Genomic DNA, 20,211 nt, shown 5'->3' on the forward strand with positions numbered 1-20,211 from the left:
TCCTTTCTCTGGTGACTTCTTGCCACCTTGTAACAAATTTGCCCAGGTCCTGCCACTGCCCGGACCTCATTACTCCAAATGTGGCCAGAGGTGCTCCCCCAAGACTCCCCCAAACCCAAAAGGACCAGACTTGCCTGAAAGAATATTAACCACAGAGCATGCTGGAAACTCCCTAACTACCTCCTAGGAGTGATCAGGCTCAAAGTCCTAAAGCCAGCCTGGCCTCAGGCTCCTCTTGACCCACTCTCTCTGGAACCCCTGGCTAGCACCTCCTCCATGAGGGAGAGCCCGGTCATGCTGTGCTCTCCCAGTGCCAGAAACATCCGGCTTTCTGAGTTCCCTGAGAGGAGAATTGCTTCCTTTTTATTCCTGCAAGCAAAACGGCCAGAGACACAGCTCTACCCTGAACGAAGACTACCTTTCACATGATTATACAAAACTCTCAAGATTTTTATTTTGTTGCCTGGAAGCTCTCCATCCCAAAAAAGCATCTTGGCCTTTTCTATATAAAACCAAATGTCCCATTGGTTATTTTCCCCCCTTTTCAGAAAACAAAGCAATAGCTTGCTCTCAAAGTTGTCTCCTGTAGAAACTGAAAATCAAACAACAGTTAACATTTATTTATTTCATGTTTCCTAGTCTGAGACTCTGCTGTAAGCCCTTTGCCTGTTTTAGCTCTTTAAATCTTCACAAGAATGCTGGAAGGTGGTCATCATTTTGGCTCCATTTTGTAGAGGAGGGAAAGGAGAGAATACAGCTCTGCTGACACTTTTCAACCCAGTAATACTGATTTCAGACTTCTGGCTTCCAGAACAGCATGGGCTCAGAGTCGGTGCTCTGTTGCAAAAGCCCTAATAAGTGAGTGTCCCCAGCCACCAGTTGATGGCTGAATCCTCAGGGCCAAACCCAGTGCCCAACATATTGCAGGTCCTCAATCACTAAGTGTTAAATCACTGAATGAAAGAAACTTCACCTAAACCAAACTCTCAGAAAAATTAATGAGATAGAAAAAAAATGAAGCAGGCAAGCATTGACCAAAGGACAGACATTATGAGCAGAGTATATAGTGAAGCAGAGGAACACCACTGGGGATTGTGTAGGCACCCAATAGCATGATCTCGAAATTGATAAAGCAAAATTTGACTAAATTAAAAGGATCAAGAAGGGAAAGGTATGAGAATATAAGCATGGTAGGAGATTATATTGTTCCTCTCAAAAATGGATGGGTCAAATGGCAAATGAAAAAGATGGTAGACTTGAATGTCACTATTAGAAGCTGGGTCTGATAAATGAATGAATGGAGATGAAAGGCTGAAATCAGGCCAAGGTTTAGAGAGGGGAGGAGAGGCTGCAGGGCTGCTTGGGAGCTGAGGATGACACCGGGCCAGGAATCAGAACAAAGCGGGGAGGGGAGCAGAATGCAAGAGGCAAGGAGCACACTTTGGAGAGAGAAGTGGTGGGGGTCTGAGCATCTCAGTCGTTGACTGTGTTCACAGCCTGCTCTACGGATGATGAGCTCCGTGACTTTAGGCAATGAGGGAGCCTCTCCAAACCTCAGTTTCTTCCTCCATAAAATGGGGATGACAGATTGACATAATATAGTCATCAAGAGGGTTAAATGAGACAATGAATGTAGAGGACTTAGCATGTAGTAAACCCTCAATAAGTGGCAGCACTTCATAGCATTTGAGACTGGGATGAAGTACATAGGCAGGTGGAAAGGTGGCTTTGCCTGCTCTGAGGGCAAAACAGGGGATGGGGACTTGAAGGCCTGCACCCAGCCAGCAGTCAGTTTCCCTCCAAGGTTTTCCCTGAGAGACACCTGATCTGAGTCCCAATGAGCATCCCCCCATTTCCTGCCTGGACTCCTGGGGAGACCCAGTGAAGCTCCCCTCCACTTCCAAGGGCTGGTCTTGCTTTCCTGAGGAGTCTCATCTAGCCCCCAGAGCATCTTTATCAGGAGGCAGGGTGTGGGGTAGTTAAGGTCACAGACTTTTATTTTTTTTTATTTATGATAGTCATACACACAGAGAGAGAGAGAGAGAGAGAGAGAGAGAGAGAGAGAAGCAGAGACATAGGCAGAGGGAGAAGCAGGCTCCATGCACCGGGAGCCTGATCCCGGGTCTCCAGGATTGTGCCCTGGGCCAAAGGCAGGCGCTAAACCGCTGCGCCACCCAGGGATCCCAGGTCACAGACTTTAAAGACATCATATGGACTATTGGTGTGACATCAGGTGAGTGACTTAACTCCTGTTCTTAAGTCTTCTTCATCGGTAAAATGAGGACAATTGTGGCCCCTGCTTTATAGGCCTATTGAAGAAATCAAATTAATCAGCGTGTGTCAAGTGCTCCCAGCATTTCTGCCACAAAGCATCACAGGTGTTTGAAAGTTAGGACAGCCCTCCTAGGGCTCCGCGGGGGAATTCAATCAACCCCCCCTCCCCCGCCCAGTAAATCACCGTAACCAGTTTGCTGATACAGCTGCGTGTTTGCAAAATTTAAATAAGAGCCCTGACAGTCATTCCAGTGATGACAGAAAATACCAGAAATGAATGAAACATTGTGTTCTTGATTTTTAAAAATGCTGGCATTGGGGGAAAAAATTCAGTTCATACCAAAACATTCTACAGGCCCTTGAATTTGTGGAGTACAAGATGAAAGGGAGGGGAGGGGAGGTGGGCAAGATGCAGCTCTGCTCACTCACATCTCTCAGGCACCTCTCCAACCACATGAAGACAGACTGAGTTAATGCCACCAAGAGGGACAGGAAGTGGACTCTGAAGAGATGAGGTAGGGGGAGTTCTGGCCCTGACAGAGTCTGGGTCTGCTAAGGTCCCAGTGAGCCTTCCCCACTGAACAACCTGCCCTCCAGACATAAGGGCAGGAATCCAGTGATCTTGCTTCTTGCTATTTACTCTAAGTTGAAAACATGTACGCACAAAAACCTGCTCATGGAGGTCCCTAGCAGCTTTACTCATAATTGCCAAAATTGGAAGCAACCAAGATGCTCTTGAGTGGATAAATATGCTGTGGTCCATTCGGGTAATAGAATGTTGCTCAGCAGTGATAGGACCTGAGCCATCAAGCCATGAGAAAACATAGAGGAAACTTAAATGCATATTACTAAGTGAAAGAAGCCAATCAGAAAAGCTACCTACCATGTGATTCCAACCATATGACATTCTGGAAAAGGCAAAACTAGACAGACAGTAAAAAGATGCATGGTTGCCAGGGTTTGCAGGGGACAGAGGCATAAACTGGCAGAGCACAGAGAAGTCTTAGGGCAGTGAAACTGTTCTATATACTATAATGGTGATACCTGCCGTCATACATTTGTCCAAACCCATAGGATGTGCAACACCAAGAGTGGACCCTATGTGAACTATGGGCTTTGAGTGATAATGTGTCAGTGCACGTTTAGAGATGATAATCCGTGTACCACTCTGGTGCAGGATGTTGATAGTGGAGGAAGCTGTGTGTCGGGGTAAGGCAGGCGGTATGTGGGAACTCTGAACTTTCTGCTTAATTTTGCTGTGAACCTAAAACTATTCTAAAAGTTTAAGTCCAGGGCACCTGGGTGGCTCAGTGGTTGAGCATCTGCCTTTGCCTCAGTGCATGATCCTGGGGTCTCGGGCTCCCCACAGGGAGTCTACTTCTCCCTCTGCTTATGTCTCTGCCTCTCTTTGTGTGTCTCTCATGAATAAATGAATAAATAAACCTTTAAAAAAAATTCAAGTCCATGAAACAAATACACACAGGCAAGAGACCTTTGGAACACACAAAAGTTGCCCAACAGTGCCCCCTAGCACCCGCAAACTATAATCTTTCTTAGAGTTGGGCGTATAGGTTAAGTATCCAAGAGGAAAAGGCTGGGGGAAGTCTTGCTTCTGTGAGCCATGCTTACCCATAATCTGTGCATAAGGGGGTTAGAGGAACGGGGGAGGGAGGGACGGAAAGGCAGGTTGGGGCTGGCATTTGCCAAGCCAGGGCCCTGGTATGTTAGCCAGGTTCCCAGGTTTCCAGGCAGGTCAGATCCTGGCTCGTACTAAACACTCACAAAGGCCTGCCAATGTGGAACGGACAGCCCCTGGGCTGTATTTAAAGGTGTTGGAGGCATCCCATGGTCTACAGCAAGCCCGTCAGCACTGAGGTTTGCCTCTGAATGGCTGAACCACAGTGGTCCTGGGCCTCAAGTGGAAACCCGGGTCTTTGTGCTGAGGGGCCCAGAGGGGAGTATGTGCCCCTCCCAGGGATGGATCTGCCGGTGGCCGGCAGAGGCCAACACCGATGGCGTGGATGCTCTGAGTCAATGGCCACCAAACAGAAAGAGCCGTGTACTAGGCCACTGGGTGACAACTTCACCAGGCCTCGTTGGTGATTTACGCTTCATGAGGTGACACGGTCCCAGGGAGCCTCTGGAAAACCACTTGGAGAGAGAGCTCTGTTGGCAGGATTTCTCATTTTCTCATCACTTTTCCATTTTCATGATATAGTGCCCCCCTGGGGCCAAGGGAAAGGGAACATGCTTTTTATATTATATTAGTGGCCATGTGGAAAAGACATATTTCCGACAACATTCGGTTCAGAACGAAGACGCACATTTGCAAAGCATATGTGAAAAATGTCATGCGTGAAGGGTATGAAATATCTGTTGTCATGGCTGGGGCTAGTTTTGTGAAATATCATAGGACAGGGAGAATAATTTTAAGAGTGAGAAGCCCCTGGGGAGAACGTGAGCTGCTGGTCTTAAGGACACCTTCACAAAGCAAGGCACCAGACAGTGCTTAGGAAGGAGGAGGGCATGGCGAGGCTGTATATTCCTGTTTGCTTGTACCTGCATAAAGAATATCGGGAGGTGTGTACAGGCCACTCATTACAGCAGTTACCTGATGGGAGTCTGAGACAGACTTTTCAACTCAGCCTCCATTTATCTTTTCAAAAACTGTGTGAACTCTGCGAATCCACTGCTTTTTCAAAACATTACATGAAAACAAGACAAACAAAAAGCCTTTCACTTTGTGAGCCTGCATCTCAGAACAGAACTAGAACATTTGGAGAAATATTGCATATTTTGTCTGGAAAAAAATATCTCAGAAACTAAACCTCCTCCCTCTCGCCATGAACCTGAGCAAGACCTCTGGGTTTGGAACTATCCAGATTTTACAGATGGATGCTGCAGCCCCTTTCTCTGATGGTCCCAGGGGCACTGACTGCATGTGCTTTATGAGAGGCCGTGGTTGGACCCTCATAAATAGGACATTCAACAGGACAGCAGAGACAGGAAAACAAGCTAAGTGACAAAGGCCAACATGTCACATCAACCAGCCTTGGGGGCTTTGACAGGATCAAGGGAGAGAATTGGAGGGGCAGAGCCGGGAGGAGCTGTGAGCCATGATGAGAGCAGTACCCCAAGAGCTTATGCGGAGGGCTGAGGAAGTAGCAGCCTTCTCCTTCTCTTGTGGTTCTCCTGACATCCGGCTCTTTCAAACTTCTAAGTGAGCTTTTGCTTGTGCACAGCACCCTCTTGGGACATCTGAGCCTCCTTATTAACTTCGCCAACTACTGCTGTTTCTCCAAGACCCATTCTTGGCATCATCCGCTTAAGGAAGCCCTCCTTATACCCTCCAGGCTGGTCTTGGACCTTGTTGGAACTCCAACAAGGGAAGGTATTCATGCTTCCCTTCTGGGTCTCCCTGGCTGGAACTTGTCTGAGGGTCTGTCTCCTGCGCTAACCTGGGTCTCCATGAGGTGGGGGTTGTCTCCTGTGCTTGGCTAGTGCGAAGCCCACCCAAGGCTGGGTGCAGAGGAGGCCGGTTCACCCTTGGGCCCAGCCTCTTCCTTGGGAAGAGGTCCAGAATACCCACTTGGAAACACAAACAATCTGGAACTTGGCTCTGGAGCCATGCCATGGTCAGGGTCCTAGAGCGAGCAAGTCTGCTAAGCTTCTGTTCTGTTCTGTTCTGTTCTGTTCTGTGTGTAGAGACAGCTATTAGTCCCTATGGGCAAAGAGCACATGTACTCATGGGGGTGGTCCAGGAGCTCCAAAGTCTGGGGAGACTACTGCCAAGGCCCCCACTCTTTGGAAGTTTCCATGGTCTCATTTTTTTTTGGTCCCAGATTGAAATGCAGGTCATGTGGGATCTGTCACCTACTCCAGGGTGGGTTTTCTGAATGTCACTGGTTTTGGAATTCCAATAGGTATTAAACTGGTAAAGGAGAATTAAAAGCAGACAATTTAATTTTGCAAAACAAATCCGCAGAAATTGCTAGAGGCCCTTTCCTTTGTTTTGACAAAATCAAGCCAGATTGCACTACCCATGGTGATGGCAGCTTCCTGAGGTGGCATCTGAGGCTCACAGCTTCAGAGCTGGGCCGGGTTATTTTTCTTGGCCCCAGAAGCCTCCATGATATAGCATTCTTCCCAGGAAATTTGAGTCCTCCTCCAGCTCACGATGACTATTCCAAAAGCGGGAGGTGACTTGAGGTATTAGAGGTGGTAGGGGCGAGTGGACACCCAGTGTGGGCAGCACAGGGCCCTTGAATTCCCACTTCTGGTGGCAGTCCACACAGTGGGAATCAATTTTCCTTGTGGGTATTGGCCGACAGTTGAAAGAATCAACCTTCTAGGAAGAGTTTTAAATTATGACCAAATGGAAAAGTTTTGCAATGCTTTGAACCTCTAGGTTTAGTGTGTCTACTGTACTGAGGGCTCAGAATTTGGCTCATGGGCTCTGAATCTGGGGCCCAAACCCATAAAAACTAGTGCACAGTGGAGGCTGTCTGGCTACAGCTTTGTTTAGAAACTCATGGTAACAAAATCATAGCACTAACACTAACCCTTGCCCTTAAAATCTGTGACGCCAGGAAAATCAGGAAAGAACAGAGAGCAAGGGCATAGGATCCAGTTTACAGGCAGGAAATGATGGACTCGGGTGCCTGGCAACTCACAGCCTGGATGATTCATCGATCTTCCCACTAACACCTCCATGAGATTCATATCGTCAGGAAAAATCCTGTACTGCTGACAGTGTGCTGTGTTATTTCAAAGGAGGAGTATTTCTACTCAATGATATAAAGATGAGAACACAGAACTAACAAAAACTCCAAGGTCAGTTTGAGTGCTTTTTGTTTTGTGTTATCAAGGTATATAAATGTTGTGGTATTTTATTCCACCTGATATGGTCAAATATGGTACATTGTCACCATTAATCAGATCTTATCTTTAAATAACTTTAAATAACTCTTTGTAGGAAAACTGCAAATTCACAAGAATTTGGACCCTGACCTTAGATGGTATACGAAAACTATCTCAAAATGGATTAAAGACCTAAATGTAAGACCTAAAACTCCACGACTCTTAGAGGAAAAGCATTCTGATACTGGATTTTGCAATAATGATTTAGGTATGACACTAAAAACACAGGCAAGAGGTAAGAATAGGTACACTGGATTACATCAAAATTTAAAGCCCTGCATCAAAGGATCAGTCAACAGAGAGAAAAGGCAACCTCATGGAATGGGGGGGGGGTATTTGTAAATCCTCTATCTAATGAGGGATTAGTATCCAGAATATATAAAGAATGCCTACAACTGGACACCTGGGCAGCTCAGGGGTTGAGCATCTGCCTTCAGCTCAGGGCATGACCCCAGGGTCCTGGGATCAAATCCCACATCAGGCACCTTGCATGGAGCCTGCTTCTCCCTCTGCCTCTGTCTCTGCCTCTCTCTCTGTGTCTCTCACGATTAAATAAATATTTTAAAAAAGAATACCTATAACTTAATAACGGAAAACAACTCAACTTAAAAATGGGCAAAAGACTTAATAGACATTTTTTAAGAGAAGATATACAAATGGTCAACAGCACATGAAAAGATATTCAGCCTCACTCATTGTCAGGGAAATGCAAATCAAAACCACAAGGATATTATCACCTCACATTCATTAGGATGGCTACTGTTAAAAAAAATCAGAAAATGACAAATGTTGGCAACCAACGATATGGAGAAATCGGAATCTTGTGTGTTGTTGAGGAAGGGTGTACAATGGTGCAGCCTCTATGGCCACTATAGTGGTTACTCAAAATATTAAACAAAAACTTACCATACAACCCAGCAAGTCCACTTCTAAGAATATATCCAAAGGAACTGAAAACGAGGGATCAAATAGATATTTCTACAGCATATTCACAGTAGCATTATTCACAATAGCCAGCAGGTGGAAGGAAGAAACGCAAGTGTCCATTGACAGAATGGATAAACAAAATGTGGTATATACAATGGAGTATTGTTCAGCCTTAAAAAGGAATGACATTCGGATACCTACTACAACATGGATGAACTCTGTTAAGGGAAATAAACCAGTGACCAAAGGACAAATACTGTCTGACTCCACTTAACGAGGCATCTAGAATAGTCATAGAAACAAGTAGAATGGTGGTTGCCAGGGGCTGAAAAGAAGGGGATGTGGGGGAGGCTTTTCATTGGTTTAGAGAGTTTCAGTTCTGCAAGATGAAAAGGTTCTGAGATTAGTTGCACAACAATGTGAATATACTTAACACGATGAACTGTGCATTTAACATGATTAAAATGGTAAATTTTATATATTGTACGTTTTACCACAATTTAAAGACAGATAACTATTTGCAGAGGGAGAGCTGTTTTCTTCTCCCTCCTGTTGCTATCAGATCTGAACAGAGTATTTCTAGGCACCAGGAACCACCTAAATTCCCACACAGAGGTTTTTTTCATGGCATGTTAAAAGTCTGCCTTTGAAGACACGCTAATTTCAAGATATACTTTATTCCTTAACGTTAGTTAAAAGTATTTATGCTAGGCTTTTACCTCACTTAATTAAAAACAAAAAGCCCATGTTTGATGTGTGTTATGCTGTGTTTGAGGCCGTCTTTGCTAGCCAGATGCATCCTCTAAATAAGAGCAAGCTGTGTTTCTTCCATTCGGGTTCTTTTTTTTTTTTTAGATTTTTATAATTTATTTATTCATGAGAGACAGAGAGAGAGAGAGAGAGAGAGAGAGAGAGAGAGAGAGAGAGGCAGAGACACAGGCAGAGGGAGAAGCAGGCTCCCTACAGGGAGCCCGACCCAGGAGTCCATCTCAGGATCCCAGGATCACAACCTGAGCCAAAGGCGAATGCTCAACCACTGAGCCACCCGGGTGCCCCCATACAGTTCTTGACTGAAACAGAAAGCAGCCCCAGGCAAATCTTTCTGATCAAACATAAGTTGCCTCCTCTTAAAGTTTAAATGAAGATGATGGCTAGAGGGCATGCATGATAATCTCCATTCTCTAGATGAGGACACTGAGTCCCAGAAAGGAAGGGAAAAGAAAGGAAGGGAAGGGAAGGGAGAAGGGGGGAAGGGAGAAGGGGGGAAGGAGAGGGGGAAGGGAGGGGAGGGGAGGGAGGGGAAGGGAAGGTGACTTGCCCCTGGGTGTGTCCACAGCAAAGCCAAGGCTGGCTCCCAATCAGTGCTCCCTTCCTGCCCTTTGGCCCTCTGCTGCTCTGGATGCTGTGAGGTGAAGGTGGAGGGAGGGAAGGCTGGCCAAGCCCAGGCCACCGCCTCCTTCCCTTAGTGACCCAAGGGATGGCCGTTTAGCTCAATGGAGAAAAAGGTCAAAAGTACAAGATAACTTCTGGGCTTACTAGTGCCAGCTCTGTGTGGCCTGACCACCTTATCCAACCGTAAGATCCAAGAAGGACTCAGAATACCCAGGCACCCGACCCCAGGCCTGCCTCAGGCATTGGTCAGGGCTCCAGGACTTAGCCCCTAAGTAAATCCTTATTATCGGGTTTAGCAATAAGTAAAATCAACATATATTAAGCATTTAGCACAATTATGAAATTAGGCTTAGCAGTGACCCCTGGAGTAGAGAGGGAGTGTGGGCCGGAATGGCGGCAGCTCCTGAGCTGCTGCTTCTCACCATTTCCCTCTCCTCTGAAGATGGAGGCCTCCCTGCCTCGAGTGGCCAGCCCAGCCTCCATGTGGAGGCCCAGCCAGCACTCTGGGTGGAGAGCAAGTGGCCAAGGCACCCCTGAGAGCCACTTGCTTCCCACCGGGGCTCGGGCCAGGAGGCTAGTAGAGCTGGCCAAACCCTGCAAGATCACTCGGAGAGGACTCCCTAAATGGTTAACCTGTCAGACCCACCATTACCTTGCAGTTATCATTTTATTAGCCCAGAGCTTGGGGGAGGCGGGGGCAAAGTCATTTGCAGAAACTGGGTACTGACTCCCACCTTCCTCCACAGGCATCGGCTCAGATCCCCCAGTGCAGGGTCAGCAGAAGCTCCCCTCCTCCAGGAGGCCTTCCCTGGAGTCCCCTTCCCCCGGCAAGTTAGACTTCCCCTCCTGGCATACATGGTTCTGTGCGTCCCTCCTCGCAGCACCCACCTCGATGAGTTACAGGAGTTCTTTTTCCTACCTGAGAGCTCAGTCAGCAGCAGTCATGACGGTGGGAATGAGCTACTACGTGTATGCTATGTGCAGAGTGCCAGTCACTACAAACATAGTACTCTACCCACATTTCCCCTGCCATGCGCACACGGCGTCCTGGGCTGTGCCCGCTGCCTGCATTTCCTCTGTCGGATTCCCACTCCCCGGGCGGCAGTGTCACTCCAGTTTCGGTCAGGAAGCCTGGCTCCTCATCCCTGCTGTGCTGGGCGCCAAGTCCGTGCTCTCGAGCAGGCCCCAACCCTTAGGAGCCCGCCTGCCCCGCAGCCGTCCCGCGTAGCGCTGCTCCGCAGGCGTCGGGCTGGGCTTCCTGCTCTATCTCCGCCCTCAGGGACTTGTTCTCTGGCGCCCTTTGCTGCTGATTCACCTTGGGCCACTGCAGGGCGTTTTGAGTGGGAGAAGCAAGGGCTGTCTCCCCTTGCCACCGGGCCTCCCTCATGCCCTCCTCCCCAGCGGCCCCATGAATGACGCCTCCACCCTTCACCACCCTCCCGTTCCCCGGGGAGCAGGCCGCTGGTTCCACGGGTGCCGCCACCTGGTGGTCACGGGCCACCACGACCCAGGGGGTGGCTGCACACAGGCTTGGCTGGCTGGAAGCTGGGCCGCCCCTTCGCAGAGCGCACTGCCAGCCGGCCAGCTGGAGCACACCTGCAGAAGGCAGGCCATCTGGACTCCAGAGAATGACGCCTACGAGGCTCTGCAGCTCCGCGATTAGGCCCCAGGGCGCCGCCGAGGGGGTGCGAGTCCTAGTTCTGCTGCGTGTCACACTCGAGACCTTGGGCTGGCCGACTGATCCCTGTGAGCCTCAGCTTCCTTGTCTGTCTGTCGAAGAGGCAGCCTTGTCCTCCTGTGTTGGGGCCCTAACCTGCAGGGTCTTCCTAGAGCACCCCTTTAACTTCATTATCATTTAAAAAGGAATTTATGTTAAATTCATGCAAATGAGGTATTCAACTCCACATTCTGTTCCTGTTAAGCGAGGTGGTGCCTTCCGAGAATTCGAGAATTCGAGAATTCGGAAGCCCCTCTCACCAGAGCTGCCTCACGCTCCTCTGCTGTTAGGGGTGCTACCCCAAGCGGCTCTCGTGCACCAGTTTCCTACCCCGTGTTTGGCACTTGGTGCGCATCACATTTAGCCATCGCACAACAACCAACTATCCCGATTTCACAGGTAGGAATCAGGTTCAGAGAGCATGTGGTCATGCACTTGCTGTAAGAAGGAACCAAGCCTCACGCTAGACTCTGACACCAGAATCCTCACATGCCCACCATCATAGAAAGCTCTGGAAGCTGTTTTGGCCCTGCATTCTCCAAGCAGCACATGACAGGGACATTTGTTCACTGATGGACACTCCTCAGGGTCCCAACACCAACTAGGGAAGGCCCTTCCAGCTCAGGGGGCCAGGAAGAGTGAAACCGGCACCCCCACTCCCGCTGCTCTCGTTCTCCCCTCAGGGGACTGCCAGCCAGGGACTGGCAGGACTTTGGCAGGACTTCCAGGTCACTTTCAGAAGCTGCAGATGGAGCAGGACTTCCTCGTCCTGGACCCGGGCTGTTTCAGTTCTCTTTTCCTGGAAACTGATCTGAACCAGTTTACTGAGGGCACTGAAATCATGAACGCATCTCTTCTGCCCACCTCCTCTCCCATGCCAGGACTGGGAGCGTGGACATGGCCCAGCTCTCAATGAAACATGATTGCAGGGTGCAGCGGCGACGCAGTGTCCCATCTCCAAGGAAGGAAAACTAAGGTCCAAAGAGGGGCTGGGACTCACCCAACGTCACATGCCAGGCTTCTGCCTGTGGCCCGCCTTCTGCCTGTGGCCCACTATCTTGGGTTCCCAACAGGGATGCTGACATCCTGTGTGGATCCTGATGGGAACAGGCCTCCCCCACATACCTGGCCCAGCCCTCTGCATGCTGGGGCTTAGACACACAGTGGAGAAGATGGACTATGGCGAGGCAGCCTGAGGCTGACGCTTGGTTCCCTCCAGGGGCACACACATGTCTCGGCTCTGGGGAGCTGGTTTCCTGGGGGAACCCCAGATGTGTTGTCACACTGGCTGGGATACATAGGGATACTTGACTGTTTCCAGATTTTCCTATTGTCCTTCTTAGTTACTAAGCAGCCAACTAGAGTCTGAATGCTCAGAAGAGAGAAAGCGAGCTAGGTGCTGAGTAGTGCCTAGAGGGGCTGAGCCCCCAGGATGTGGCCTGCTGAGATCTCTATGGCTACAAGGGTCACCCATGAGGAGTGGGTAGGCAGCGGGTCTGGGACAGTGAGGGAGATTGGGGTACCTACATGCTGTGCCACCTATATATCCTCCAAGAGTCCCCAGGATAGTCTGGGTTTTATGGAAAAAAAGAGAAAGGATTGTAAGCTAATTTGTTCTGGCGCCTTGGGCCTGGCACTGCCCCTCTTAGGGCCTCGACTGCCCCCTGTATAAGATGGGCACATGTCTCTTGCCAGCTCTGTGGATGCAGTGAAGACAGTATGAACACTGATGGACGATGCAGACTTGTGCCACATGAAGGGTTAGCACCATGGTGACCCTGGGTCACTTCCAGGGTGGTGAGGGCCCACAGTGCTGGGCAAGCATCCATCTTGGTCTCTCCAAGGCTGCCCTGGAAGGCCAGCAGAGCCCAGGAAGGGTGGATAGATAAGACGGCCTTTCTGCTGTCTTGGAAGAGAGGCTGCCCACTGTGAGCAGCCATTACTCCCCTCCCCTGAGGCCCTGCCCTTTCTGACACACTCAATGGTCTGCTCTGTTGCCCACTCACAGCTCCCTTGGTCACTCCTGGTCCAGCCAGAATGCTGTCCTCACAGTCTCCCATGTATGTGGGTTGCCCTCATTGGCTCTCTATTCAAAAAGCTTCTAGTTTCTAATAGGCCTGGGATTCCTTCACCCCACCCTATGGGCAGGGGAGAAGAGGAACTCTAGACCAGCTGGCAGCTACCAGCTACCAGCCACCAGACACTGCTCTCAAGGACCCTGGGGACCGGCTACAGACATGGGCAGCACTGAAACCCAGCAGGGAACCCCCCCTCTCCCCACCAGGGGCCTCTGCTAGTAAGGATCCCAGGCTGAGGTTTCTCAACCTCTCAGCTTTGGGGTTGCACTTCTGCAATGGGAAATTGTACTTCCATTTTCTTTCCTAAAGGGAAAAAGAGAACAACAAAACCAATGAATGGTGTGACACATCACATCCCTGCACCGCAGCCGTGACTGCCAACCCCAGACGCACCCCGGCCCAGACCCACTTGCCCCTGAGAGCTCACAGCCAGAGTAGCAGATGCAGGTGTGCCCTTGGCACACCCCTGGCAAGGTAGGTGAAGGTCGGGGGGACTGGAGCCACAGCCAGGGTAGAGGGCCTGGTGGGACAAGAAGGGACCCTGCAGGCTCTTCACCAGGCACCCGTCTCAGTATCTTCCTATCGTCTCATCTCAGAAACATCCCTGGGAGGGCTGCTTTCTGCTTCCCAGAAAAACTGGGGGGGGGGTCCTCCAGACATGAGAGGGCCTTGTCAGGGGCTCTGCCCTGGTGGGGGATTTCTGTCAGCGCTGGGGTGCTCAGTGGAGCAGAGAGTAACAGCTCATGAGCAGCAGAGAACATTTATTTCTGGAGGATTCTCTCAAGGTCCCTGTGGCATGGGGTCAGGCCCTAGAAGTGAACTCTGAGTTTCTGGCCAGGCTTGAGGACCTGGATACCCGCTCAGCTGTCCCAGGCCCAGTTCACCTTTCGTACCTCGGGAGGAGATGGGACGTGGGATGGAGACACATGTATGTCTGTGCTTTAGGGAAGTGGGGGGGGGGTCCTGAGGGGTCTGCCCCTCACTGTCAGAGTGGAAGGTCCTCACCATGAGCCTTCTTAACCCAAAAGGTAGAAGGGGCAGAGGGCCTGGGACTCAGACTGCCTGTGACAGGACCAGGCTCTTATTTGCAGCATCCCAACACCTGATTTCACAGGATTTTCATGTGTGTGAGCATCTCCTCATTTAGCCATTTGGCAAATATACCCCCAGACAGATACTGTGGCCAGGCCTCGTTTGCACAGGGCAGTGGGACACAGGGCAGCTCAGACCGCAGCCTGCCCCAGAGGCCTCAGAGACAGCAGGAGGGGCAGAGCTCAGGGAAGACAGGACAAGGACCCACATAACTCTGATGTGTAATGAGAAGATGAGCTGAATGGGGGGTGTCCAGAGGAGATTGGAGGCCAGAGAGAAGAAGAGAGCTTCATAGAAGAGGCCACATTTGAACTAGTTCTTTAAAGATGAGCTGTATTTGGGCAGAGTTTGGATGGAAGATGCATTCTTAGCAGAGACAATATTGCAGGCCAAAGCCTGGTGCTGGGAAAGTACACAATTAGTTATTCAAATCCATGCATCTCTTGGTTCCCACTGAAGGAGATGGCAGGTTCTGGACCATATGGGGTTGGGGAATGTGCCAGAGAGTTTATATTCCTCAAATCCATGCAGGAGCAAAGCCAGCTATTGTAAGTAGCCTTACTGCACGTGCCCATGAGATTTCTAAAAGACAAATTACCAGAGGTGAAATTACTGGGACAAAGGATGTGTGCTTTTCACACCGTGGCAGCCTTGTTACGAGGCCCCGCAGAGCCCCTGTCAGTTCTTTTTTTTTTTTTTTTCCCCTGTCAGTTCTTGAGTGAGATCTCTCCATGCTCTCCACCTTCTTCATCAGGATCTGTCTCCTGCCCATCTAGTGAGACATCCATGTCCAAAATGTACTTGGTATAGTGCCAGGCCCATAGAAGCACTCAGAACATGCTAGCTGGTTTTGTTCTTTCTCTAGTCCCCCAGACAGCTGGCTTCCCCAGTCTGTCTGTCCATAACCCCTGCTGCTAGAAGCACCTCTCTCCTCCACCAGCTGGGTGTTTTGGAGACCAAGGGCTTGTTCTCCTGCTGCTTGGGCTCATTCCCAGCAGTTGATCAGGGCCTGGCCCAGACGAGGGCTCAGCAGGGGTTTTTGTGTGTGACTGTTGGATACGAGGAAGGTGTATCCTGTCTGCCTGCCCTTCCCTTCCCACGAAGCAGGGCCAGATTGTCTCCAAATGACAGTAGGCCACCAAAACCACACCATGCAAGCTGGAATGCCTTATACCTTGCAAAGACAAGGACGGGCATACTTATATTACAGAAAAGAAAGCTAAAGCTCAGAGCGGATGAGTGTTAAGTCCTACTCACAGAGAATCTAGAGATGAAGCTGAGGCTACACCCAGTGGGGCTGACCTTCCACACCAACTCCGGCCTTGGCGCCATCCCAACTTGGACAGAATGACCATACCCACCCTCCGTGCTCTGCTCTGTTTTGCTGGAGGTGGTTTAGAGCCCCTGAGCTGGGCAAGCATGTCTAGCTCAGGGAGTCACAGCGGTGTCCGGCTCTAACCACGTGTCTCTTGTTCCAGCGTTCCCAGGCTCCCGGCCATGGAGAGGGCCCTCACAGTCCTGCATGTGAGCCTGTATCACCCCACACGGGACCCGGACGCCTTTGCCAAAGTCCCGGCGCAGCTGCAGCATGACACCAGCCCTCTGCTGGTGGGGCGGGGCCCGGATGCCCACCTCCGGCTGCTGCTCCCCCGCCTCTCCCGCCGGCACCTGTCGCTGGAGCCCTACCGGGAGGAGGGCAGCACCCTGCTGACCTTCTGCCTAAAGGCCCTAAGCCGCAAGGGCTGCGTGTGGGTCAATGGGCTGACTCTGAGGTTCCTGGAGCAGGTTCCCCTGAGCGTGGTCAACAGGGTCGCCTTCTCCGGCATCCAGATGGTGGTCCGTGTAGAGGGAGGTACCTCCCTGGAGGCTTTTGCCTGCTGCTTCCATCTCAGCCCTTCGCCCCTGATTCACAGGCCCCAGGCTGAGGAGACTGATGAATGGGAAAGCACCTCCCAGGAGCAGCCTCCTCCAAGCCCAGGGCTGCAGGCTCCAGAGCACCTGGGGCTGCTCCACGGCCCTTCCCTGGCAAGCCCGGAAGGAGGAACAGAAACACAGCTCCAGAAGGAGCCCTCGGACAGGGTACCCAGCTAGTCCCCTCAGCTGCCCAGGGCAAGCATTGCCTGTCATAGGACTTCAACCCTTGAAGCGACACTGGGCGAGGTCGACAAGCAAGACCTGACCGGTAATGATGAACTGATTTTGCAAACATGAACAACCTGGGGTGGGGGAGCAGCGTCCCCAGTTACAGCTATGCAAGGTAATGGGAACTTCATATACTTTTAGAGGCCCTGAGGGGTCTGAGAGCCTCGCTCAAGCCTCTCCCCACGTTTCCCTCCTCTCCTCTGCCTAGGAGTTACTTTATGTTGCTAATTTCGTGAGCTGCTTAAGAGCTGGAGTTTGAGGTTGCGAGAGGAATGTATGGACACATGTAACAATTACGTTTGTGGTAGCTCGGGGTTACCTTGGGCTTTCAAATACCCACAGGCACTTGGGGCTTAGGGAAGCCTGTGTTTAATAAACTGCAAGTATTTCATTAAGCTGGCATACCCAATAGGATTCCCCGATCCCCAGATGGGCTGCATGCACGCCACGTTGTCACGCAGAGGCGGGGGCGGGAAACACAGAAGAGGTGTAAGAGGAAATTGGAAAGGTGGGGGCTCACATTTCTGGAAAGGATGCGGGCAGAGCTCAGGGTCTCCTGGCGGTGGGGAGCTGGGGGCTGGGCCTGCCTGGAAATTCATCATCAGGGTCATCCTCACGTTCCCTCACTGTGTCATTTCTGGATCAAAGCCTTGGCTGACAAGAGGGCAAAGTCTTCAGGGAAAGATGGCTTCCCAGAGCAGTGGGCTCATTCAGGGCTCATTCTATGAGAGGGTGGGGAGGGAGGTTGTGATAGAATTCAGCTCAGCAGTTATTTTACTCAAAGTGGGTCATGTACCTATGAGGGTGGGCTTTCAAAAATAAGGGACAAGTAGTGAGCCAGGCAGGCCAAGGGTGGGACAACTTTATCAATGAACAGGGGAGCTGGGCATAGGCAGCCCCTGTCCATGCCATCCTAGGAGCAGTGGGGGTTTGGAAGTGCCATTTAGAAACAATGTTCATTGTGTAAAGAAGGGAGGGACCCAGGGATCCCTGGGTGGCGCAGCGGTTTGGCGCCTGCCTTTGGCCCAGGGCGCGATCCTGGAGACCCGGGATCGAATCCCACGTCAGGCTCCCGGTGCATGGAGCCTGCTTCTCCCTCTGCCTATGTCTCTGCCTCTCTCTCTCTCTCTGTGACTATCATAAATAAATAAAAATTTAAAAAATTAAAAAGAAGGGAGGGACCCACAAATTCAGGTTGTCGTCATCATCCCAGACTGTGCTATAGAATATCTGAGACACTGAGGCCATGATGCCGCCTACTGGCTGGCTCACATCTTCAGGCCTATAACAACGTCCAACAAGGCTTTCAACACTACTTCCCACCCAAGAAGAAAAGCCCCTTTGCACCCAACGTGGGCTGCAAGGAGATTCAGCTGCACTGCAAGGTCCTCCCTGAGCATCCCCCCTCCCCCTTGGGGAAGATAGCAGTGGGGAGGACCCAGGCCTCTTCTAGCCTGGGAGGCTTCCTTTCTAATAAGGAATAATGCAAGTGCACTCATTTCACAGCCACAAGGCACAGGAGGGCAAGGGCTGTGAGGAAAGGGGGCCATACAATATTGTGAATGGCCCTGGGGGGGGGTCCCCAAGTGGTCCTTCACTCAGTCATTCAACAAACTTTCACCAGATGCAATGAAAAGCCCTGGGAATCTGCAGTGAATGAGGCTGACAAAGTCTCTGCCCTCAGGAGCTTGTGCAGGCTCATGAAGACACCTGTTGAGGAGCAAATCACTTCATCATTTGATCACCACTGTTATTGCTGCTAAAAATATTGTGTTTTCTCTCTCTTCAAGCTGGGGTTAACATTAGCTGTACCATTAAGTGGCCATGTCTGATGAGCGCTTACTGTGTGCTTAGGACTCTGCTAGGTGCTATGTGCCCTGCCCAGCTGAATCCTAAAAACACTAAGATAGATGATGGTATTAATACATTGCACAGATGAGGAAACTGAGACTTAGAAAGGGCATCTTGCCCAAATTCATGCCACTCACTAGCCCTGTGATCTTGGGCAAGTGACTTAGCCTGCTCTTGTCTCCATTTATCCCTCAGAAAAGGCATAAGATAATAGTACCCATCCATGGTGGTGTTATGATGGTCGTAGGAGGTGGCATATGTAAAGCTCGGAGAGAAGCATCTATCACACAGTAGGCACTTAGTAAAGTTAGATACCTACCACTGTAAGACCTGAGAGAGGGAATATAACAAGTCCATATCCACGAGCTCACCTAGGATGCATATATGGAGCTAGAGAAGGTTGGAAGCCTGGTAAACTGGGTACAGGGCCCAAGAGCTCATCTGCACTCTGTGACCACCTGATAAAGGATTTTGTCTTTGCTGTAGACCTGGCGGGCAGTCAGGGGGAGGCTTTGCTTGCCTCCAGAAGGCCCAATATTCAGTTTGTAGGATATGAGATACCTTGATGTCAAGACTGGCAAGCAGAAGAAGCCATGTGCTAGGTGGTTTCATGAAGCCCACCGTTTTGAAAGCACCTTTAAATTTCATACACAGATTCTAAATGCAGCGATGATCCCTCCAGAGACCAAAATGTTCCCAAGACTATGCTAGGGAGCAGCAGTGTACCTGTAGAAAGGGGAACACACAGGGGAGACTGCATCTGACCTTCAAAGGCAGAAGAGAGGAAGTTGGCTGGGGACATGCACCCCAGAGTTCCAGCGGGACAACTGCCCCGCTCCTCCAGGGAACCTCTGCCACTGAGAGGGGTCCTCTCCCTTCCAGGAAGAAGCAAACCCTCCCAGATGCAAGGTCTGTGAGAGGAAACAAGCTGCCTCCCCCATGAGGAGTCTGAGACTCAGAGTCAAGTGTTGGGGAGTCCCTCTGGGACCACAGGATGAAGTGCAGGGCAGGCCGAAGGGAATCAGGACATGTCTCACTTGTTTCAGACTCTGTTGATTCCCAAACTCTCCTTGCAGAATCCCCTGCTCGCCTCATACCAGGTTTCAGGGCAGCAAAACTCTGCTCCATGCTAGATTCCATTTTTCTGGAGAAGAGAACAATTTAAGTCACCAAGTCCCTGCAGCCACTCCCATTTTCACACCTGATACCACGTTCCTTGGCCTGCATAGACAGCTTGAGCAGATTGGAGAGACCCTCACAGCTGCATTCTCTCAGCCCCACGCACAGGGCAGTGCACGCGGGTGGGGGGGGTGCATGTGCACACACACACTGTCACGAGGCATGCATGCCTGCCGTGGCGGCTCCCAGGTGGGACTGTGTAAGTGGCGGGGGGCGGGTGGAGGGGGGCTGCCTGGGTTGGAATTCATGCTCCACCACATACTGGTTCTGTGATCCTGGACAAGTGACTGAATTTCCCTGTTCCTCAAGTTTCTTCTTCTGGAAAACACAAAGGGTAAAGGCTGGCTGTGGTGGTCAAATGAAGTACAGTATTTAAAGCATCTAGTGTAGTCCCTAGCACATAGTCAGTGCTCACTAGTTAGCTTTTCTTGTCCAATTCAACCAGTTCAAGGGAATAAGTCAAATGCAAGTAGATACATAGAGGGCTTACGCACACTTACACATCTGCTACAAAGAGCTACATTAGTTCCATTCAGACACACCCTAGAACACTACAGCTCTCTGAGACCACAGTCTAGAGATCTAGAAATCATCCCCTGTTCCCTCTAAGGTATTTTAACTCTCCCACTCCTCTGCTTT

General features: G+C 50.6%; 1 protein-coding gene and 1 long non-coding RNA gene across 2 annotated transcripts in view; one reads left to right on the top strand and one right to left on the bottom strand.

The window, feature by feature from the left end:
• The window catches only part of LOC129494952 (uncharacterized), a 72,701-nt gene extending 61,849 nt beyond the window's left edge, over positions 1–10,852 (bottom strand). The window contains exon 1 of the long non-coding RNA XR_008661435.1: positions 10,433–10,852. This is a non-coding gene — a long non-coding RNA (uncharacterized LOC129494952). The remainder of the gene's footprint in view (positions 1–10,432) is intronic.
• A 2,841-nt stretch (positions 10,853–13,693) lies between these two features.
• Positions 13,694–16,937, top strand: TIFAB (TIFA inhibitor). Its single transcript, XM_055302724.1, has 2 exons — positions 13,694–13,782; positions 15,879–16,937. The coding sequence occupies exon 2, from the start codon at positions 15,898–15,900 to the stop codon at positions 16,489–16,491; it is 594 nt and encodes a 197-aa protein (XP_055158699.1). The 5' UTR covers positions 13,694–13,782; positions 15,879–15,897; the 3' UTR covers positions 16,492–16,937.
• Positions 16,938–20,211: the final 3,274 nt, after the last annotated feature.

The sequence above is a fragment of the Nyctereutes procyonoides genome, unplaced genomic scaffold, assembly GCF_905146905.1.
Source record: "Nyctereutes procyonoides isolate TBG_1078 unplaced genomic scaffold, NYPRO_anot_genome, whole genome shotgun sequence".
NCBI classification, from domain to species: domain Eukaryota; kingdom Metazoa; phylum Chordata; class Mammalia; order Carnivora; family Canidae; genus Nyctereutes; species Nyctereutes procyonoides.